Source organism: Molothrus aeneus, chromosome 3 (assembly GCF_037042795.1).
Source record: "Molothrus aeneus isolate 106 chromosome 3, BPBGC_Maene_1.0, whole genome shotgun sequence".
NCBI lineage: Eukaryota > Metazoa > Chordata > Aves > Passeriformes > Icteridae > Molothrus > Molothrus aeneus.
The window spans coordinates 6,117,714-6,135,266 of record NC_089648.1 but is presented as its reverse complement, the minus strand read 5'-3'; the positions used below and the strand labels follow the sequence as shown (position 1 = coordinate 6,135,266).

General features: G+C 43.5%; 1 protein-coding gene across 3 annotated transcripts; it reads right to left on the bottom strand.

Annotated features, from left to right (window-relative positions):
• Positions 1–242: 242 nt before the first annotated feature.
• ENTPD6 (ectonucleoside triphosphate diphosphohydrolase 6) lies at positions 243–13,582 on the bottom strand. Of its 3 annotated transcripts, none has more exons than XM_066546140.1 (14): positions 13,527–13,582; positions 11,767–12,108; positions 10,421–10,497; positions 9,873–10,016; positions 9,388–9,463; positions 8,094–8,129; positions 6,843–6,985; positions 5,533–5,612; positions 4,531–4,595; positions 4,071–4,172; positions 3,475–3,615; positions 2,521–2,577; positions 1,836–1,948; positions 243–1,577 (listed from the first exon to the last, which is right to left on the bottom strand). In XM_066546140.1, exons 2-14 carry the CDS (start codon positions 12,023–12,025, stop codon positions 1,488–1,490), a joined length of 1,383 nt encoding a protein of 460 aa, XP_066402237.1. In that variant the 5' UTR covers positions 12,026–12,108; positions 13,527–13,582; the 3' UTR covers positions 243–1,487. The 3 variants fall into 3 exon arrangements, with proteins under 3 accessions (XP_066402237.1, XP_066402236.1, XP_066402238.1); XM_066546139.1 differs by having other exon boundaries at positions 13,446–13,559; XM_066546141.1 differs by having other exon boundaries at positions 6,843–6,931; positions 13,446–13,559.
• Between the last annotated feature and the right edge of the window lie 3,971 nt (positions 13,583–17,553).

The following is a 17,553-nucleotide window of genomic DNA, read 5'->3' as shown; positions in this document are numbered from 1 at the left end:
CGCCGCAGCCGGGCTGGGGCAGGGCCGGGGCCGCCGCGCCTGCGCCTCCTCCGCCCGCGGCGAGGCGGGGCCGGCAACGCTGCCGGGGCGGGCCGAGGGGCACCGGGAGGGCCACTGGGGACCGCGGTGGCCGAGGGGCTGGGGTGGCACCGGAGCGACTGACGGAACTGATGGCGTCAGGGCAGTGACTTCCATCCCACCCCCGTGCGGGCTCTGGCGCTAAAAGGCTCCTCACCACCACGTTCTGATTTCAAATTGGGGGTTTATTGTCGGCACAGCGAGGTTCAAGTGTCCCCACACAGCAGGTCACTGTGTCATGTACTGCTGTCCTGAGCCCATGAGTCAGGGCTCTTCTGCACCCCCAAAAGACCACTTGGGCCTTCTCTATACATTCATTAAATACATCACAAATTCACAGTTAGATTACAAATAACACAGCATATCTCCTCCAGCCCCTGTGATCACTCCCTGCCTGCATACCAGGCACTGTAGGAGTGGAGCACATTGGCTACCCTGCCCTGGCTCATTGCAATCACAATACATCCATGTAGCACAGATGTGTCTGCAGGAAAACTCACCCAAAATACCATGCAAATGCATTAATCCCCAGCCCTGCATCAACCTTGCCAGGGCACAAAAGTCTGCAATGTCCAGTAAGCCATGCTCAGGGTTTATTTTTGTGGCTGCATCTTGTTGCTCTATCTTCCTCTGATCAGCTCTAGAAGTGTCAAATCCATCATTATCCTTGTACCCAGCTCCCAGGCCTTGCTCATTCAGCATATCTGATGTTGCCTTCCATCATCCACCTCCCAAGAGCCAGGGAATCAACATTAGGCTTTGACCCTAACAGGTACACAGGCTCCAACTCATGCCTCCAAGCCTATATCCAGTTCTAGAGTCTTCCTGAGCTTTTCACCTTTGGCAACTGGAACACAGAGCTGTGACTTCCATGCTGCATTTCAAAGCTGCTGCCTGTCAGCAGCATAATGTGTAAATGCACCATTTTTGCACACACACAAGTTTACCTTCGAACACAGGAGTAGTAAAATAAAAATCATCACTGAAAACTGCTGACCAACAGGAAAAAAACACCCTGAAATCAGGACAGTAAAGAGTTCCTTCTGGAGTGACTGTTCAGCAACTTCAGCACACAGTGAGCACATAGTACAGAGGCATATTCCAAAAAAAAGTGTGTTTTTCTCATAGAGATCATAGATGTCCTGCAGAGTCCTGGTTCTCCTTCCAAAAGGATCGAGTTTTACATTAAGCTGATGGCACATGCTGTCAAATCAAGGCTTTTCCTTTACACTCTGCACTGTAAAAAAGAGCTAGCGATGGTGGGGGCTTGGCAGGGGCTGGGAGGAAAGTAGTGTAGTTCATGGTGATCTTCCAAAGGACTCTGGAAGCCAAAAGCACACCCTTCAACAGGGTCTCCCATGCTGGGCTTCCAAAAAAAGGAAATTCCAAAAAGTCACCTTCTAGGAGTGTTAGTACTGCAGTCTGTTCAGTGAGTCGATGTAATGGAAAGTGGCTCCCAATGCCCAGCTCGTTTCAACATTGTCAATTTTCCGGGCAAGCTGGACAAAAAAAAAACAAAACAAAAACACAAGCAGAAAAGTTAAACCACTTTTTTTTTTGGGAGAATCTGAAGCATGCAAGTACTGATACAGTGCTGAAGATTATGACAAACAGTTACCAGCATTGTGGGGAGAGTGTTGCTGCACCCACCATGTGTTGTAGCAAGAAGGTAAATCAAGAACCAAGCTCCTGGCAGGATGACTCCTGCCTTGGCACCCTCCTGCCCACTCCCCCCAGAAACCCTCTTTGAGCTTCACCTTAAAGCTTTGGCTCTTTGGGAAGCCCAGTTCCTGCAGCAGGAAGGTGATGTATGTGAGGTCCATGCAGAGAAAAGGGTTGTTTCCAGGGCTGATTTCCATGGTCTTACAAACTGAGAAGAAAGAAAACAGTGTCTGAATGCACAGTGTAGGCTAAGGTCTAACAACAGCCCCACTGTGAAAAATCTCAAATGAATCCACAAAACAGCATTTGTCAGTGATGGAACCTGTTACAATGGGGCTGAAATGACATACACACATTAGGATAAGCACATAAACTTTGTAAGGAAGTCAAGACATTCTGTCTCTCCCCTAACAGCAGTTTCTTGTATCTCTCCAGGAAAAGAGCCTTTCTTCAATCTACTTCAATTCTTTGAATATCTGAGCAACCACAGGTGTGTTATCTTTCTTGAGCACCAGCACTTAACAAATGTTGACAAAACCAAATTAAAAAAAGCCCAACAATATAAAAGAAAAATAAAAACTCAAAATAAAACCAACTGCAAAAGCAGAAGCGAATATAAAAATAGGTGAGATTTTCAGAAATAAGCAGAAATGTTGGTTAGATGCTATTTAGAGGGACTGAATATTTACTTAAAAGCATCAGGCTTCTTAGTGTGTCTCACATTTGCCACCTGGAATGGATTTACACACAATTACTAGTGTGTGTTTGTATTTTACTCACCATATTTAGCTGCAATTTCAAAGTCACTGACAGTTAAGCTTCCTCCTTTTTCTTTATCTAAAAGAAAAAAAAACAGTTTTTTATGGTCTTTGTATAAAGGCAATTGTAGACTCAAATCATAAAAGTTGTTTAGAAATTAAACCTTGAGCCACTGAAATCAATGTCAAAATTCAGGCTGGTTTTAAAGGTAAAAGAACATTTAAAAGATTCTCAATATAGATTCAAAAGCCTTGGTTTATAAGGAACCTTTAGCCTTGTTTCCTGCAGAAACAGAGCTTACAGACCATCTCACCTGATCCCCATCTCTCCACTGCCCTGTCCAGTGAACACCTGTGACCAGATCTGACAGGGCAGTGGTGCTCTGCAACACATTCAATCTGAAATTATTTGTAAAAAGAGAGTAGCTGAGATGGAAGGTGTGTTTGTCCATACTAACTTGAGATCTCATTATCTGCTTTTTACCATTCAGTATGACAGCCTTTTGTACACAAGCACACCACTGGAAAAGAGTTATGTGATGCATTCTGAATGCATGTGGAAATATCTGAAAATCTTCATTCCATCAAAAGGTCAGTGGAGCAAACACACAGCCCAAATAATTTTTACTGCTTTACTGCTCAAGAAATTTGTTTATCATCATGAAGTTTTTTCTATTTCAGACTGTAGAGCTAATTGGGTAACAACCATTTCTGAAATTCAAACTGTTTAAAAACTATTATCAGAGGCTGTAGGTCCTATTTCACAGGCCCATATCTTCTTTCACAGAAGAAACTTCTATATTATAGACAACAATATTGTCTATATTGTAAACAATAATATCAAGTCAATGCTGCACAGCAGTGTTAACAAACTAATTTCCATGACAGCTTAGCAAAGCATTGTGATGTGTCTAAGTGTTCCCACTGCTTCCATAACTTGCCATTTAAAATGAAATTAACTCAGAAGCAGACATACCTATGAGACCAGCCTCTGCTGCACAGTCATAGTAGTAGGAGAAAATGTAAAAGTCCAGGTCCTTCACTTCCCCAGCTCTATGAACTTTCTTGTAGAGCATCTTTGCCACTTTATTAGAACAAGACTCATACAGAGGCTCACCTGAAAGAAGACAAAAAAAATCATATTACAGGCTGAGAGTTAAATATATATAAACTTTATTTAGGATCTGCCAGGAAACAGGCACCTTTTTGCAAAATAGCAAAACTCTTCACAGAGAACTGAAATCTGAATCTTCTTCTAGAGGCAGACACCTACCATCCTCATGTTGGGACTATGTGATAATCAGAGATGAACAACATCATTTGAGGCAGAAGGGTTTTGAAAGACCTATTCAAGGGCTGCTCAACTCCATCTGCATCATGTCTAGCAGCTTTACTGACTGGACAGACACATCATGGCACAAGACAAAGGAACTGCAGGATCTCTTTGACAGCACATCAAGAGAAGCCAGACAGAGCAGTAAACAGAGTCTGGTGTCTTTGAAAGAGGATGAGTGTGTATTTACTGTGCTAATAGCAGCTAACCTAGACAGCAAGAGTGATAAATCACTATACCTGCCTTCTGTCCTTTAATTTTGTATACTATCTCAGCGTGTTGCCATTCGGATTTGAAGCCAGGTGGTAAACAAGGGCTGATCAATTCCTCCCCTTCTCCTACTGCAGAAGTAAAACAAAGCCACATTAGATAAAAACATAAAGAGTAAATTCAGATCCTTCATCCCCAACCCTTCTCCATACTGTCCTGCAGCTTCAGCAAGGTCCCTCCACAGCCCAGTCATGGTTTGGATGTCCCATGCCACCCCCAACCTAGGGCTGGCAAGAATCCAGGTCTCCTGGGAGCTGTCAGTGTCACCTCCTGCATTCATCTCAAATGCACCCAGCCATGGTGACAGGAGCCCACATGCCACTCAGGAACCTCAAGCCCAGTGGGAAGGGGATACACAGCTCCTCCCCCCACCACAGGACTACACACCCTGAGCTCAGAACCAGGATCTGAAGACTGCCCATAACTTACAGGGTTTTCCCTCAACTCCTCCCAAAATGGCAAGCCTTGCTGACATCAGCCCAAGTCCCAGGTAACTGCAAAGGGAGAAAAGCCTCTGTGAGCAACAGACATCCTTCCTCTGATACTCCACTGACAACCTAGCTGGGACATGCCAGTCTCCTCTTGACAGCCATGGTAATTAAAGTGGCTCAAGTCAGCAGCTCATGCACATGAGTGGAACAGTGTGACAGCCTGTTCTCATATTACCTTATCCAGAAGGATAATTTATCTTTGAAAAAGCTCAGGCAATAGCTGTCAGTTGTAATCTGGTTCTTGGAGAACTGGCAATGGCATTTCTCTAACTCCACCCCTAGTACCTCACTGGGTGCTCCTACACTCCTCAAAGGCAGCACAGACACTTGCATATAGAACTGATTTTCTGAGCCCAACCACACCCCACAGCAAACGGGGTGGGAGGAAGCTGCTGGCCCAAAACACTGGGAGCAGAGAAGACAGTGAGGAAGAAGAAATAACAGAGACAAAGCATTATGAACTGACTGCAACCCCCATTCTCCATCTTCCTGTGCTGCTCAGTGGTCAGAAGGTATAAAAGTTGGAAGTGAAGCTGAGCCTGGGAAGGAGAGAGAGGTGGAGAGAAAGCATCTTTGATTTTGTTCTTATTTCTCATTATCTTACTGTTTAATTAGCAATAAATTAAATACTAAAAAATTTGACTAAAGTCAACTCTGTTTCACCCATGACAATAACTGGTGACCTCCCTGGCTATCTTCACCCATGAACTTTTTGTCCTATTTTCTTCCCCTGTCCTGTTAATAGAATGGGAGTGATAGAAGGACTTGGTGGGCATCTGGTGGGCAGCCAAGGTTAATCCACCAAAATCACATGGCTCAAGTTTCTCTGCTTCTTCATGATATTCATTTGCAAGGACCCCACTCCAGAAAAACACCTCAGTCTCCCTGGCTTCACAGAAAGCTTCCATCTGAGCACTGTGCTCTCTTTTCCACAACTAACCTGTATGAATACAGTTTGTAGGTGTGGTTAAACATCTGAAATGAAGTTGTGTGGCCAGATGGTGATGTCTGGAGAGTTGCCTGGAGGGAGAAAAAGATGTCACTGGCAGGTTTCTGCCAGCCAGCAGCAAACATCAACAAGGTAATCTTCCAACACATTAGGAAAAATGTGAAACAATCCTAGCATGATTCAGAGAGAAATGATGAATTTGCAAGGATTTCAATTTGACTGCTGATGCACAAGACAGCCACAAAATCTGGAGCTAAGAGGGTCTTCACATGACAGGGTTCAAATTGGTTATATCTGTGTCCACACCAATATGCTGTATAAAAGAGTTACTTTCATTAAAAATGAATCCTTACTCCAGCTCTTAACTGCTTTTGCCCAGAGGCTCCAGCAACTGCCTCTTCACATGATCCCTACTACAGGAACTGTGTGCAAACTAATAGGCAGGCCAGGGACGCATTAACTTCCTACTCCAGTGAATTCATCTGTGAACTTGCACAAGCCAGAGGAAAAGCACATCCTTGTGCTTGCCAAGGAACAGAGCAAGGATCAGCCTGTGGTCTGAAGGAATGAAAGGGTAGCCTGTTCCCCAAGTGCATCAGCTCAGTAGGGTGTTTGTGGGGAGCAAAGCTCTGGCCACAGTGCTGCTCATATCTTAACTCCTTCTCTATCTCCAGAATTTCCACATCCTGGACCCTTCACATCCCTTGTCATTCTGCTGAAACAGTGCAATGTCTTGATCATCCCAGCCTGGGACACTCCTTCTGCTTTTGTGCAGCTTTACTATGAGCACTATCTCTGCTCAGGCCAGAGCCTTACAATACCAGAACCACAGAGCTTTGGAGAACAGCTGTAAAAATGCCAGGAAGCTAAAATGGCATTCATTTGCAACTGAGTGAACTCAGGACAATCAGAAACAAGGATTGAGAAGGCACCTCACTGTGTTCTTAAACCCCAGTGTAGGCCATATGCTGGACTTGAATTCATTAAGAGCCTTGGTTTTTGTGCTCTTTGTTATAAGCTGTACAAACTGAAAGTCAAGGATTCAGACATTCAGAACATGGTGTCCTCCACGAGATAAAGCAGCCCTGGCAGACTCACCACAAGCACCACTGACCCATGGAGCTGGATGAAGAGTTGTGAATGCCTCTGGGACTGACTATAAAAAGGCACATATGACCAAGTCACAAGTGTGGCTTCACATCACACTGACAAAACTCTTGCTCTGTTTCCAAGGGAAAGAAATCTGAGCAGTTACAGATTCCTGCAGCAGCATTTCCCAACAGTGTGCATGCTCACGTTACCTTGGTACGTGGAAGGAAGGTGATCTGTGTTGATCCACCACCCAAATCCAGCATCCCTACACTTCTCCTCTGTGGGTCATCTAGCCTGCCTGAAATGTGTGACAGAACAGAGAAAGCCATGGTGGGCACTGGGAAAAAACTGGCTAGGAACAAAACCAGAAGTACAGTGGTAAGGAAAGAGAACAATCTAACTCTACTCTCAGCTTTCACACAGCACTAAATTACACTGTTTTCTACTGGGCACTGATTTTGGCTTTATCAGACCTGAAAATCTTAAAGTGACAAGAGTCTCTTACTTCTTCACTGGCTGTTCCTGCCCTAATCACAGCAGCTTTAGTTATTGCTTTCCTAAACACTTTGAATGCAAAGACCTTTTGCAAACTCTGCTCTGGTAACCACTTTGTAACACAGAGGAATGTGGCTGTCTTGGCCACCTCTCCCTGATCCCTTGGCAATATTTTGCAGATTCCTATGGCCAAAGGGATGACAGAGTGAAAAGAGCTGGCCTGAGAGACTCAGCTCTCTTGGAATTCTTCCTGCTGCCAGCCAAGACCTCTGGTCTCATTTAGATCTAGTTCTTTTCAGTCAGATCCTTCAAATGCACCCTTCTGACAAGGAGAATTTGTGCCAAGTACCTGAGTATACCTCATGATAGCTGATGTTTGAAGATCCCTGACCTTTCTGGTATTTCCTGGGAGCACAAAAAGCTCCAGAGCACACTGCCCCACACGCTGTGTGCTGAACAGAGCACTTGGATGGCAGAGTGCTTTATGTATTGTCAGAGAGGTCTTCAGCTCAGTTTTCTCTCTACTCTTCAGCTACCCTTTTCTCACTCAGCAGTGTAAACACCCGTGGCATTTCTGTGTTATAAATCTGTAAGGAAGTACCACAGCACTTTCTTTTACTCTCTGCAGCTGCCAAGCACATCTAGAATACTCACACAAAAAATTTAGCCCGAGTCACAGCAGGCTCTAAAAAGGAATAAAATGCTCTGGTACCCTAGAGGGAACTGAAAGAAAAGCTACATTAAACATCTAGGAAAAAGGATTAAACTCCTCACTCCATCAAGTAAATGGACAAAATCCTAATGACTTAAATAGGCCAAGCCAAAAGCAAACTGCTGACTTATTCTCAGAGCCTTCTTTCTCCCATTCCACCCCAATGAATGAGCAAATTCCACACAGGGGCAGAAAAGAGCAGGAATTTCACAGCATTGGTCATATCTTTATACACATGCTCATGTACACATACCTGTTAAAAAATTTATTGTGATCCAGGCTGAAATACCTAATAAGGAAAAGATTCAGAAGACACATGCTTAGATCATAACATTTAATTTTATCTAACAGCAGCAACAAGTAAGTCAAGCCATATTAGAAGGTTTCCAAAACTGTCAATGGCTGACAAATTCAAGATTAGGCTATTTGAACAAAGACAATGACCTTCTCTATCAGAGCTTATGTGATATTTGAGAGAGAAGCCCCATGCATGAAATGCCTGGAGAACTCTGTATTTCACAGGTCAAAAACCTAGGCAGGAAGTCACAAAGGCTTCAGTCCTTAGCTAAAAGACAAAAAGATGACTGAAACTCACATTGTTCATTTTCTAGGAAAACATCCACTGTTGGCTTTTGTTGATGTCAGGCACTCCACTTATCTTTATGAATACTAAGAATTTTCATCTTTCAGTGTTCTAATTTTGCCTGCTTTCCTCTAAGCAATTTTGTGAGCTATGCTGTTTTTGTCCTCTTCTTGTTTTAGAAACTGATCCCCATAAATTAGGTGAACCAGTGACCTTATGTTAACAAATTCAAATATTTATTCATGTGGTTAAAACTCAAGGCCTGCCAGAGAGCATGGCCTACTTCAATCCTTAGCTGAACCCAGGCTATCACTGCTATTACTGATTCTAAAACAAAAGGAAAAGAATATATTTCCTGCATTAAGCAGCAAGAACAGAAACTCATAAACAGCTTCAGCTATTTTAAAGCTTGGTTTCTGAGCAGATTTAAAACACATTTCAACACTCAGTTACTTAGAATTTTGACATTCTGTCCTCAACATTTTTGGATCAACATGAACTTACTTCAGCATGTATTTTCTTCCATATATAACATTTTTTTTTCAGATTGAACTCACATTCCCACTTGTTAGATGAGTTATAATTAACATTATGATCATCAAGTACTTCCAGAAAGCTCTGATAAGCATTGTCAAGAGCAGAGTGGGGTAACCCAATTGTTGAAGACCATTTCAACAAGCAGATATTCAGAAATTTCTCCAAAAGTGCTGACTGCACAGTGGCTTTCTGATGATCCTACAGGAACTCCTCAACACTAAGAGCTTTCAAGATCAGGAGAGAGCTTAGGACTTCAAATTGGAGAACAGTACACAAGATTTCTTTGGCAGGCACTGCCTGTGTCTGCATAAAAACTCTGCTTCTGTCAAACCTGCTGCTTATGGGTTCCCACTACAGCAGGCAGGGACTTGTCACAGTGCAGAGGAATTTCCAGGACTGCAGAAAGAGTCTCCATAAAGTTGCTTACCTTCATCAGTTCCATTCATTATCGACACGCAATTGTCCCTTACAAAGAAGGGCGAGGCCTGAAAAATCTCCTTCACCTGTAGTTCAAATAAAAGCTACATTCAGAGAAATACTTTTTCAAGCTTTTTAAAACCCCAGTTTTACACTACTACTCCTCTGCTTAGGCCAGATCCTGACTGCTGCTCACCACTTTGAAGTTCAAGAGTCCAACAAGCAGCAGCCTTTATGTGCTGGCCCTGCAGTTTGGTGCAGAAACAGGGATGGATGTGAGGGGTTTTCAAGCATGAAGACTGCTCAGGAATGCCATTAACAAGGGATGGACATGGGTAGGGAAGGGAATCCTATTTGCTTTGTTGGAATTGGTATCATAGATACATGGGAAAGGCAGGAGATGGACACCCTAGCTTGCAGGAATGTCCCAGGGTGCTGCATTTTTAACAGGAGCATGGTTTTTTGGAAAGCAAATGGAAAGCCAAGAGATAATACCTTTTCCAGCAACTTCTGAGCTTTCTCTCCTGGCAGCAACCGTAGGCCAGCTGTGGCTTTCAGGACCAGAGGAGTAAACTTCCACAGCTCCATAGGAACCTCCTTCTTTGCCACCTCCAGGAGCTCTTTTATTCCCTGGCCGCTCTGTGAGGAAAGAACAATAAAAGACATGCTAAAAACTCTTTTGAAGGATCAAAAGGGTGATCAGAGCTACGATTCACTGTAAATGTGAAACAGAGACAAATTAATATCAAAAGGGGTCAAGAGAAGGTGCAGGACTCACTATCTCACCAGCATAAAGCCTAGTGGATATAATGGGAAATACTGAGCAACTGGTCCAAAACAAAGTCACTATTTCAAACAGGGAAACAGAACTCTGCCACAATTTTTTTTGGCTACAAAAAGCTCAAAAGGCAGTATGACAAATTCTCAAAAAGCAAAGGCTTTCATAAAACATTATGAGCTGGGTCTACATCTGGCTCTTAGGAGTCCCTAAATCCCTGCAAACCAGAAGGTAAGGGAGACAGGAAAGAAGTAACTGAAATTACCTTTTCGACATCATCAGCGTATGCAGACAGACCTGGTTTCAGTGCTTTAAACGTCTCATGGGTTAATCTGGGAGTCTCTGTTCAAAAGCAGTATTCCAAAATAAGTAATGGTACAAATAAATTTGCATGCACAAAAAGAAAACCATTTAAAAAATTCCATTATTATGTGCTAATAGAAGTCAAATGAAGCCTCTGTCTAATGAACTATTATCAGCCACCTGACCTTTAAATACAGCCCTGGGTGTGGAATTGGAACCTGAGAAAACCACTTCTAAAGCCATGACTGGTTGTCAGGTGCTGCTGTCCGCTATGCACATCAGTCAACCAGATGTGTGCAAGCTCTCTTTGAGGCCTTACACCTGCCATGTGCAGCTTTTCAAACTGCACCTGCAAAAAAGACTTCTTGTTTCAGCCTACCCTGCTCTGGCTAAACTTGATTCCAGTGAAACCTAATGGAAGCTTTTCTCCTATTTTCAATGGCAGCAGAGGGATGCAGACTTCAGTACTTTGGAAAACTGCAGTACCTTGTATAAACCAGCGGTCCAGGCAACACTTACACTCCATAACGTTTGCTGTGATACATTCTGAAATTGTGTTTCAAATGAAGCAGGCAAGGAAGAAGCAAAAACTTGGAGATACAGGGAAAGAAGGAAATCCATGGACTGTTGTTTAACCTAAGGGGCCAATCACACCATACACCACGCTGCTAATCCTCAACACAGCCTTTAAATCACCCACTAACAGCACCCACGCAGGCTCTGATCTTCAAGAGTTTCACAAAGGGGAGCTGACAACATACAAACAAATGAAGCTTACTACTGCAGACGAAAGCTGGAGCTTTCTTGTACACTTTGTCTCAGTTCTCCAAAGCAGTCCTGATGCAATACACAGCAATTTTAATAGAACTATTTGCAATTTTTGCTTTGTTTTGCAGTTTAAACCCAACACTGAAGCCAAGGATGCACTAAATTAGACACTGTAGAGAGAAGCAGCTCACTGCCAGGAACTAGAGACACCAAACAACCTAAAAATTTGGGGAAATAAGGCAGTTTGAATTTATAATTGTCTCTTCCACCAGTGTGATGAAAAACTGCCTTTCTTCAAGACAGTAGTCTAAAAGTACAGCTGCTATTTACTTCATATTCTGACATTACAGCATTTTCTCCTTGTTGAACATTTTCATAATTTCATCCAAATACACATTCCTGAATCATTTCATACCTCCTGATGGCTCTCTGGAAAGACCTGAAGCATGTATATTCAAGTAGACCCTAGAACACTGTCATCAATAATCTCCTCCACAATTTATGGAAGACTTAATCTGTCATGCAATGAGCAGGACATACCTCTTGGCTGCTGAGCAAATTTAAATATATGGATGCGAGTTCCCGTGCTTCCCGCGTCAAACATAATTCCATAAAAGACAGAGAGATCTGTGGTCACTGCCTGATGGGTCAGTTTATCTCCTCTGCTTTCAGCAACTCCTTCTGTGGCTCCCACAAACGGTTTGGAGCCCAAGTGCCATTTTACATATGCAACATAAACAGCTATGCATGTCAAAATCCCAAAAGCGAAGAAGCGCTTTGATATCTTCATGGCTTCCATTTAACGGGATGTTTTGTTTCTTCCCTTCATCAAGTGGTCTGTTCCTCGTCCTTCACGCAGAACAGCTGGTTCCCACATCACTCCTACATCCAACAGAGAGAAAGGATCTGTTTTATTTCCCCAACCTGAGAGAGGGATCTAAAAGTATGATGCCCGCGACACTGGACACTACTTTCCCAATGAACAGAAGGAAAGCAACCTCCCTCAGCACCTCTTCCAGCCCCACAGCTCACTTTAAGGCATGGAGAAGCACTAATCTTCTTTTCCCCCATTTCTACAGAGGCCAAGTAAGGCACAAAATAAGGAGGGTTCAGAGAAGCTATGTACATTGACTAAGGTGGGAGGGAACCTCATCCAACATCCTGCTCACGGCAGGGACCCTCCATGTGGCCAAGGGCTATATCCAAGAGCATTCTGAAAAACTCTGAGGATGAATATTCCACAGCTTCTCTGGGCAGTTATCTCTGTTAGTTCCTGGATGGTGAGGGAGGTCCCAGAAGACTGGACAAGGACAACTTAAAATGAACTTTGAATGGCAAGATGCAAAGATCCAGGGAATTGAGTGCCCTTCTCCCCTATCCCCAACACCAGGAAAGAAACCACAGCAAAGCACAACCCACAAAATCTACAAGCCCTCACACAGCATCATTCAGATGATTAAAAAGCAGTTCAGTGCTAATTTATGGGGAGAAAAATTACATACAGTTTTTCCTTTTTTGATAGAGTAATGAAGAGAAAGGAAAACAATTGATGAAGGTGAGTTAAACAAGGTTTTTTACACATATGTAACCTCTTGATGAGAATTCAGGAAGGTGTGAAGGGGAGGAACTTAAAATCAAAGTGATTACAGAGTATTTCCAAAAACAGGTAAGACAACATTTCCTAAAAATGGAGGAAAACAAAATCACAGGCACATATACACATAAAGAATGGATCAGCTTAAGGGAAAGGGAACTGTAGATTGTCATGACACAGAAATCAGGAAGACGGCATTGCAAGAAAATTAAAAAATCAAATCGCAGTTAAAAAAAAAAAATAATTGCAGGTAAATTAAAAATCTTCCTGGCTTCTACCAGCAGGCAGATGCCAATCGCTGCGGCTCTGTGGGGCGATCGGTGCCGGGAAGGCCTCGGCTGCAGCCACAGCAGAGCTAAATGTCACAAGGGGGAGAAAAGCAGCAGGGACCGGCGGATCCTTCCAGGAGACACGAGAGAGGCTGGAAAATGAGGAGGCTCAGCAGCCTGGAAGCGCCAACCCCGCTTGCCTGGAGAGAACCGCGACCGTCCCTTCCCCGCCTTTGTCAGGGGACGCCACGATTTGCTGCGAGGGAGAAGCTTCCCGCTGGCGCCCCGGAGCCGGGAATGCAGCCGGGAGCCCGGCCCAACCCACCCCGCGGGGTGCCCCTCGCTGACACACAGACCTCTGTCCCTCTGTCCCGCCGCCCGCACTTCCTTCTTCCTCCCGGCTCCCTCTTCCGTCCCTCCCTCCCTCCCAAACTCACGCCGCCCCCGCCGGCCCCGCCATGGCGCCGCCACCGCCCGGCTCGCGGGCGGCCCCGGCCGCACGGCGCAGGCGCGAGGCGGGCGCGCGGCCCCCGTGAGGGGGCGGCCCCACGAGCGGCCGAGCCCCTCAGTGCCGGGGGCTCCGCGGAAATGTCCTTAAAAAACCAAACAAAATAAATTAAAAAAAGGTGAAATGCCGCAAGGTCAGAAAGGTGCGGAGAAATAGTGTCGGAAAATGTGGAATGTGTCAGGAGTGTCTCGAATCAGGTGGTAGTTTGTGACCGTGTTCACGGGGATCTTAGGTTGAGGGAAGAGACGACGATCTGACTCCATGTTTCAGAAGGCTTGATTTATTATTTTATGCTATATATTACATTAAAACTATACTAAAAGAATAGACGAAAGGATTTAATCAGAAGGCCAGCTAAGAATAGAATAAGAAGGAATGATAACAAAGGTTTGTGACTCAGACACTCTGTCCGAGACAGCTGGGCTGTGATTGACGATTACATAGAAACAACCAACATGGGCCAATCACAGATGCACCGGTTGCATTCCACAGCAGCAGATAATCAATGTTTACATCTTGTTCCTGAGGCCTCTCAGCCTCTCAGGAGGAAAAATCCTAAGGAAAGGATTTTTCATAAAAGATGTCTGCGACAGTAGTTAACGTCACTTGGTCAAGGACACTGTGGAGCTAAAAAGCTTTAAGGATGAGGTACATCATCGAGATGTTGATGTATCCATTGCCAACTTGGTGAAACACACAAGGTCCACGTATCCTATAGGTGAAATGTGTTCGTTATAGTTGTGAGAAACGCCAATCACTTGTTTTTAAAATTTTAAAAGTTTAATATTAATGAAATGGTTATAAAAATAGTAATACAAATAGAGTAATAATAATTTGGACAATTTGAATTAGGACAATATGAGACTACAGAAACAAAGAGTTACAGACATCCAGGTACCTCTTTCTGGGTAGCATAAGCCCGAAAAAGGACCCACGTTAACAGAGGATTAACCCTTAAAAACAACAGCCTGTTGCATATTCACACATCTCATACATGATGCATAAATTCTATTCAAATACAGGATTCTGTCTGGTCATCATCAGCTTCTTCATAATTGTCAACTTCTTCATAATCTTAACAACGTCATTCTGCCCAAGCAAAGCAAGAAGAAGTTCATTTCTCCTGATAATGGAGAAATAAATTCTCTTTCTCTGAAAGATTTAAGTGTCTTGTGACTGCTATCTCAGTGCAAATCCTTTTTTAAGAAAAAAAGTATCTTACATAGCATAGTTTCTATTTTAACATTTTGTTATAACTTAAAACTATATTTAACACACTACTTAAGAGAATTAATATAGCATTACTTTCTGACAACACATTCATTTTAGTATTTGCAAAAAGCCAATCATAAAACACGCATTTTTCACATAGTACTAAAAAAGCACGCCTCTAGGTCAAAAAGATGCTGGCCAGGTGAAAACCCTTCCCCTGAGCATGTATGAAAATTATGTAGGTCACATAGTTTGTATGATAATTACTAACCAGTCCTAATAAAGGGGCAGTACTGTCTCGGTTTAAGACAATTTAAGAGGTGGATGCTCTAAATGAGTTATCTCCCTTTAGTTTTAGTTGATGCTCTTCCACCAATAAGGAATGAATACAAATAGATGTAAGTGAAAAAAAAAATGAGTTTACCAACAAGTGAAACAGCAACAGGCAAAAATAAAAAAAAAAGACCCAAACAAACCAGTAAATAACCACTGGAAACAGAATTGCTAAATCTCACTAACCTCTCATGAACAAAGACTTTAAAAGGGCCCATGGCACTTCCCACCTTGATTCTCTTCTCTGGTTGGAGGGTCTTAGAGACAATAACAATTTGGGGGGCACAGAAAGATATGGAATACAGTAAAATTTTGGGTTGCCCTCAACATGTACTTGGGGAGGTTACTAGTACTAAATATCTGTGTATAAATAATGGCCTGGTATTGGTTTCTCTGGGTCTGGATTGAAGGCACTGGAGACAGTAGTTCATGTTCTGACTCAGGTGTTTATTATTTATTATCAGTAAAACAGTTTCACAACCATGAGTTCGGCAGCTTTTCGTTAGCAAGGCACAAAATGGCCAAAAATCTCTTGTTCCAAGGTCTTTTAAGACTAAACTATCCAATTAAGAGCTGACACCTAGATTATTTTCCCTTTTAACCCAATAACTGATCCTTGGAGGCCCACAATGTGACTTTTCTGCCCAATTACAAAATGCCACCCAAACCCATGAAGAAGAAGGAAGAAGAAGCATGAAGAAGAAACCCAGGATGACACCCTGTGCCCTCCATCTTGCTTCCATCCATGATATACTACAAATCCCAAAACCTAAATTCCTCACCCAAGTGATACACTTACACTACTCTCTATAATCTATTTCACACTTTTGTGGATTCTAGTCTATCTTGAAGTCTAGGAAACTTTCTCCATGAGTGAGGGTCAAAGTCAGTGCTCCCCTGGGAGTCAGGGCACCCCATTGCAGACAGAGAAATATTCCCAGCTTGGAAATTCCTGAGGGGCATCCTTGGTTTGTAGAACACCACCAATCATCTGCACTTGTGCACCTCTGAAACAAATAATCAGATGTGTCTCCTCAGTGTGTAACTGCTGGCTTGTCACTGGGTGATGAATCTGATTTTTGTGGACAGTAACAGGATTGGTGCTCAAGGTGAGGGGGGACAGAGCAGAGTGAGGCCTCTGTGGATGGTGGCAGAGGCCCCATGGCCCAGGGATAATGCCACCAGGAGATGGCTGGCTGGGCATCCTCTGCACCCCAGTGAGAACCAGCCCTCCCAGGAGCTCTTGTCCTGCAAGTTTGGGCTGAGTCTGAGGCAGGGAGGGTGGGTAGATGTGAGCAAAGGATGCCCTTGAGTAGTTGCTTCGTACCTTTCTCCATACCTCATGTACAAAGAATTATTTTTTTTTTAAAGATTTGTGGCTCTTCCATGATGTGATTGCAACAGAATCTATGTTAAGTTTCTCTGGTGGTTTATAAGCAAGACCCTGCTGGTGTGGTTTCACCGCAGAAACATGAGTCTGCCAGCTGCTGGAGAAAAAAAGACATCTGAGAATGCTCTGCTAATTCTATAGGTGTCAGTCCCAAGATTGCTGTTGTGTCATTCCTGTCAGTCACAGCATCTCAGGAGCTGCAAACCCATCAGGGAGAAGACAGACAGGAGAACGTCAGGAAAGATGAGGCTTGACTGCTGGGTGAATGCCCTTTATCTCCCAGACTGAGGGGAGGATGATCACAGTCATAGCTGGGCATGGTCGCTGGTCTTGGTGTGTCTGTAGCATGGCATCATCACCTGGTTCTGCCCCAAAATATAAAATGTTGACAGATTATAAACGATTTTTTATGGTTCTTTTTTTAATGGTTCATGGCAGGTGTAGCTCAGTGATATCTAGTGGCAGTGTGGAGGTAAATTCAATGCAAATAAGCTGGTTTTCAGTTAGCTTTATTCTGAGTGATGGTCTTTTGGTAAACAGCAAAAAAATGGGGAGAGGAAGTAAAGATACTACAAGTTTTGGGCTAGGGAGCTACTCAGGTTTGGAGTTGTCCTTCAAAGTAAAAGACTAGGGAGGCCCATCTCAAATTCTGTGGTTGTCACTGGGATTTTGGGCTGCTGTGAAAACCTAACTAGAAGCAAGTTTCCTGAAACCTAGAACAGGACTTGAGTCCTTTCTGTTTAGAAACACACAGTCATCTGAACTCATCACAACAGAGAGCCTGCTACATCAACAGCCTGTTTCTTCTCCTTCCAGGCTGCAAGAAAACAGGAATACTTCTGGAGGGTTATTACTCAGGGTGAAGGACTACTTGCCTTTTTTTCTTCAAGACAGAAGATTCCAGTGTTCCAGTGATAACAGTATAGTTTTCCTTAGCAAAATATTTTTTTTTTCAATCCTAAATAAAGAAATGGTCCTGTCACCGATTGCTAGATCAGCAAAAGAGGTTTTTTTTCCCTTT

What these genes read in the sequence shown, in the direction of transcription:
- ENTPD6 (XM_066546140.1), bottom strand. Translation starts at nt 12,025, where the DNA reads ATGGAAGCCATGAAGATATCAAAGCGCTTCTTCGCTTTTGGGATTTTG. An exon ending in CACAATAAATTTTTTAACAG is followed by an intron (nt 6,986 to 8,093) that starts GTATGTGTACAT and finishes TTTTGTTCCTAG; the next exon opens with CCAGTTTTTTCCCAGTGCCC. An exon ending in TGAAATTGCAGCTAAATATG is followed by an intron (nt 1,949 to 2,520) that starts GTGAGTAAAATA and finishes CTTTCTTCTCAG; the next exon opens with TTTGTAAGACCATGGAAATC.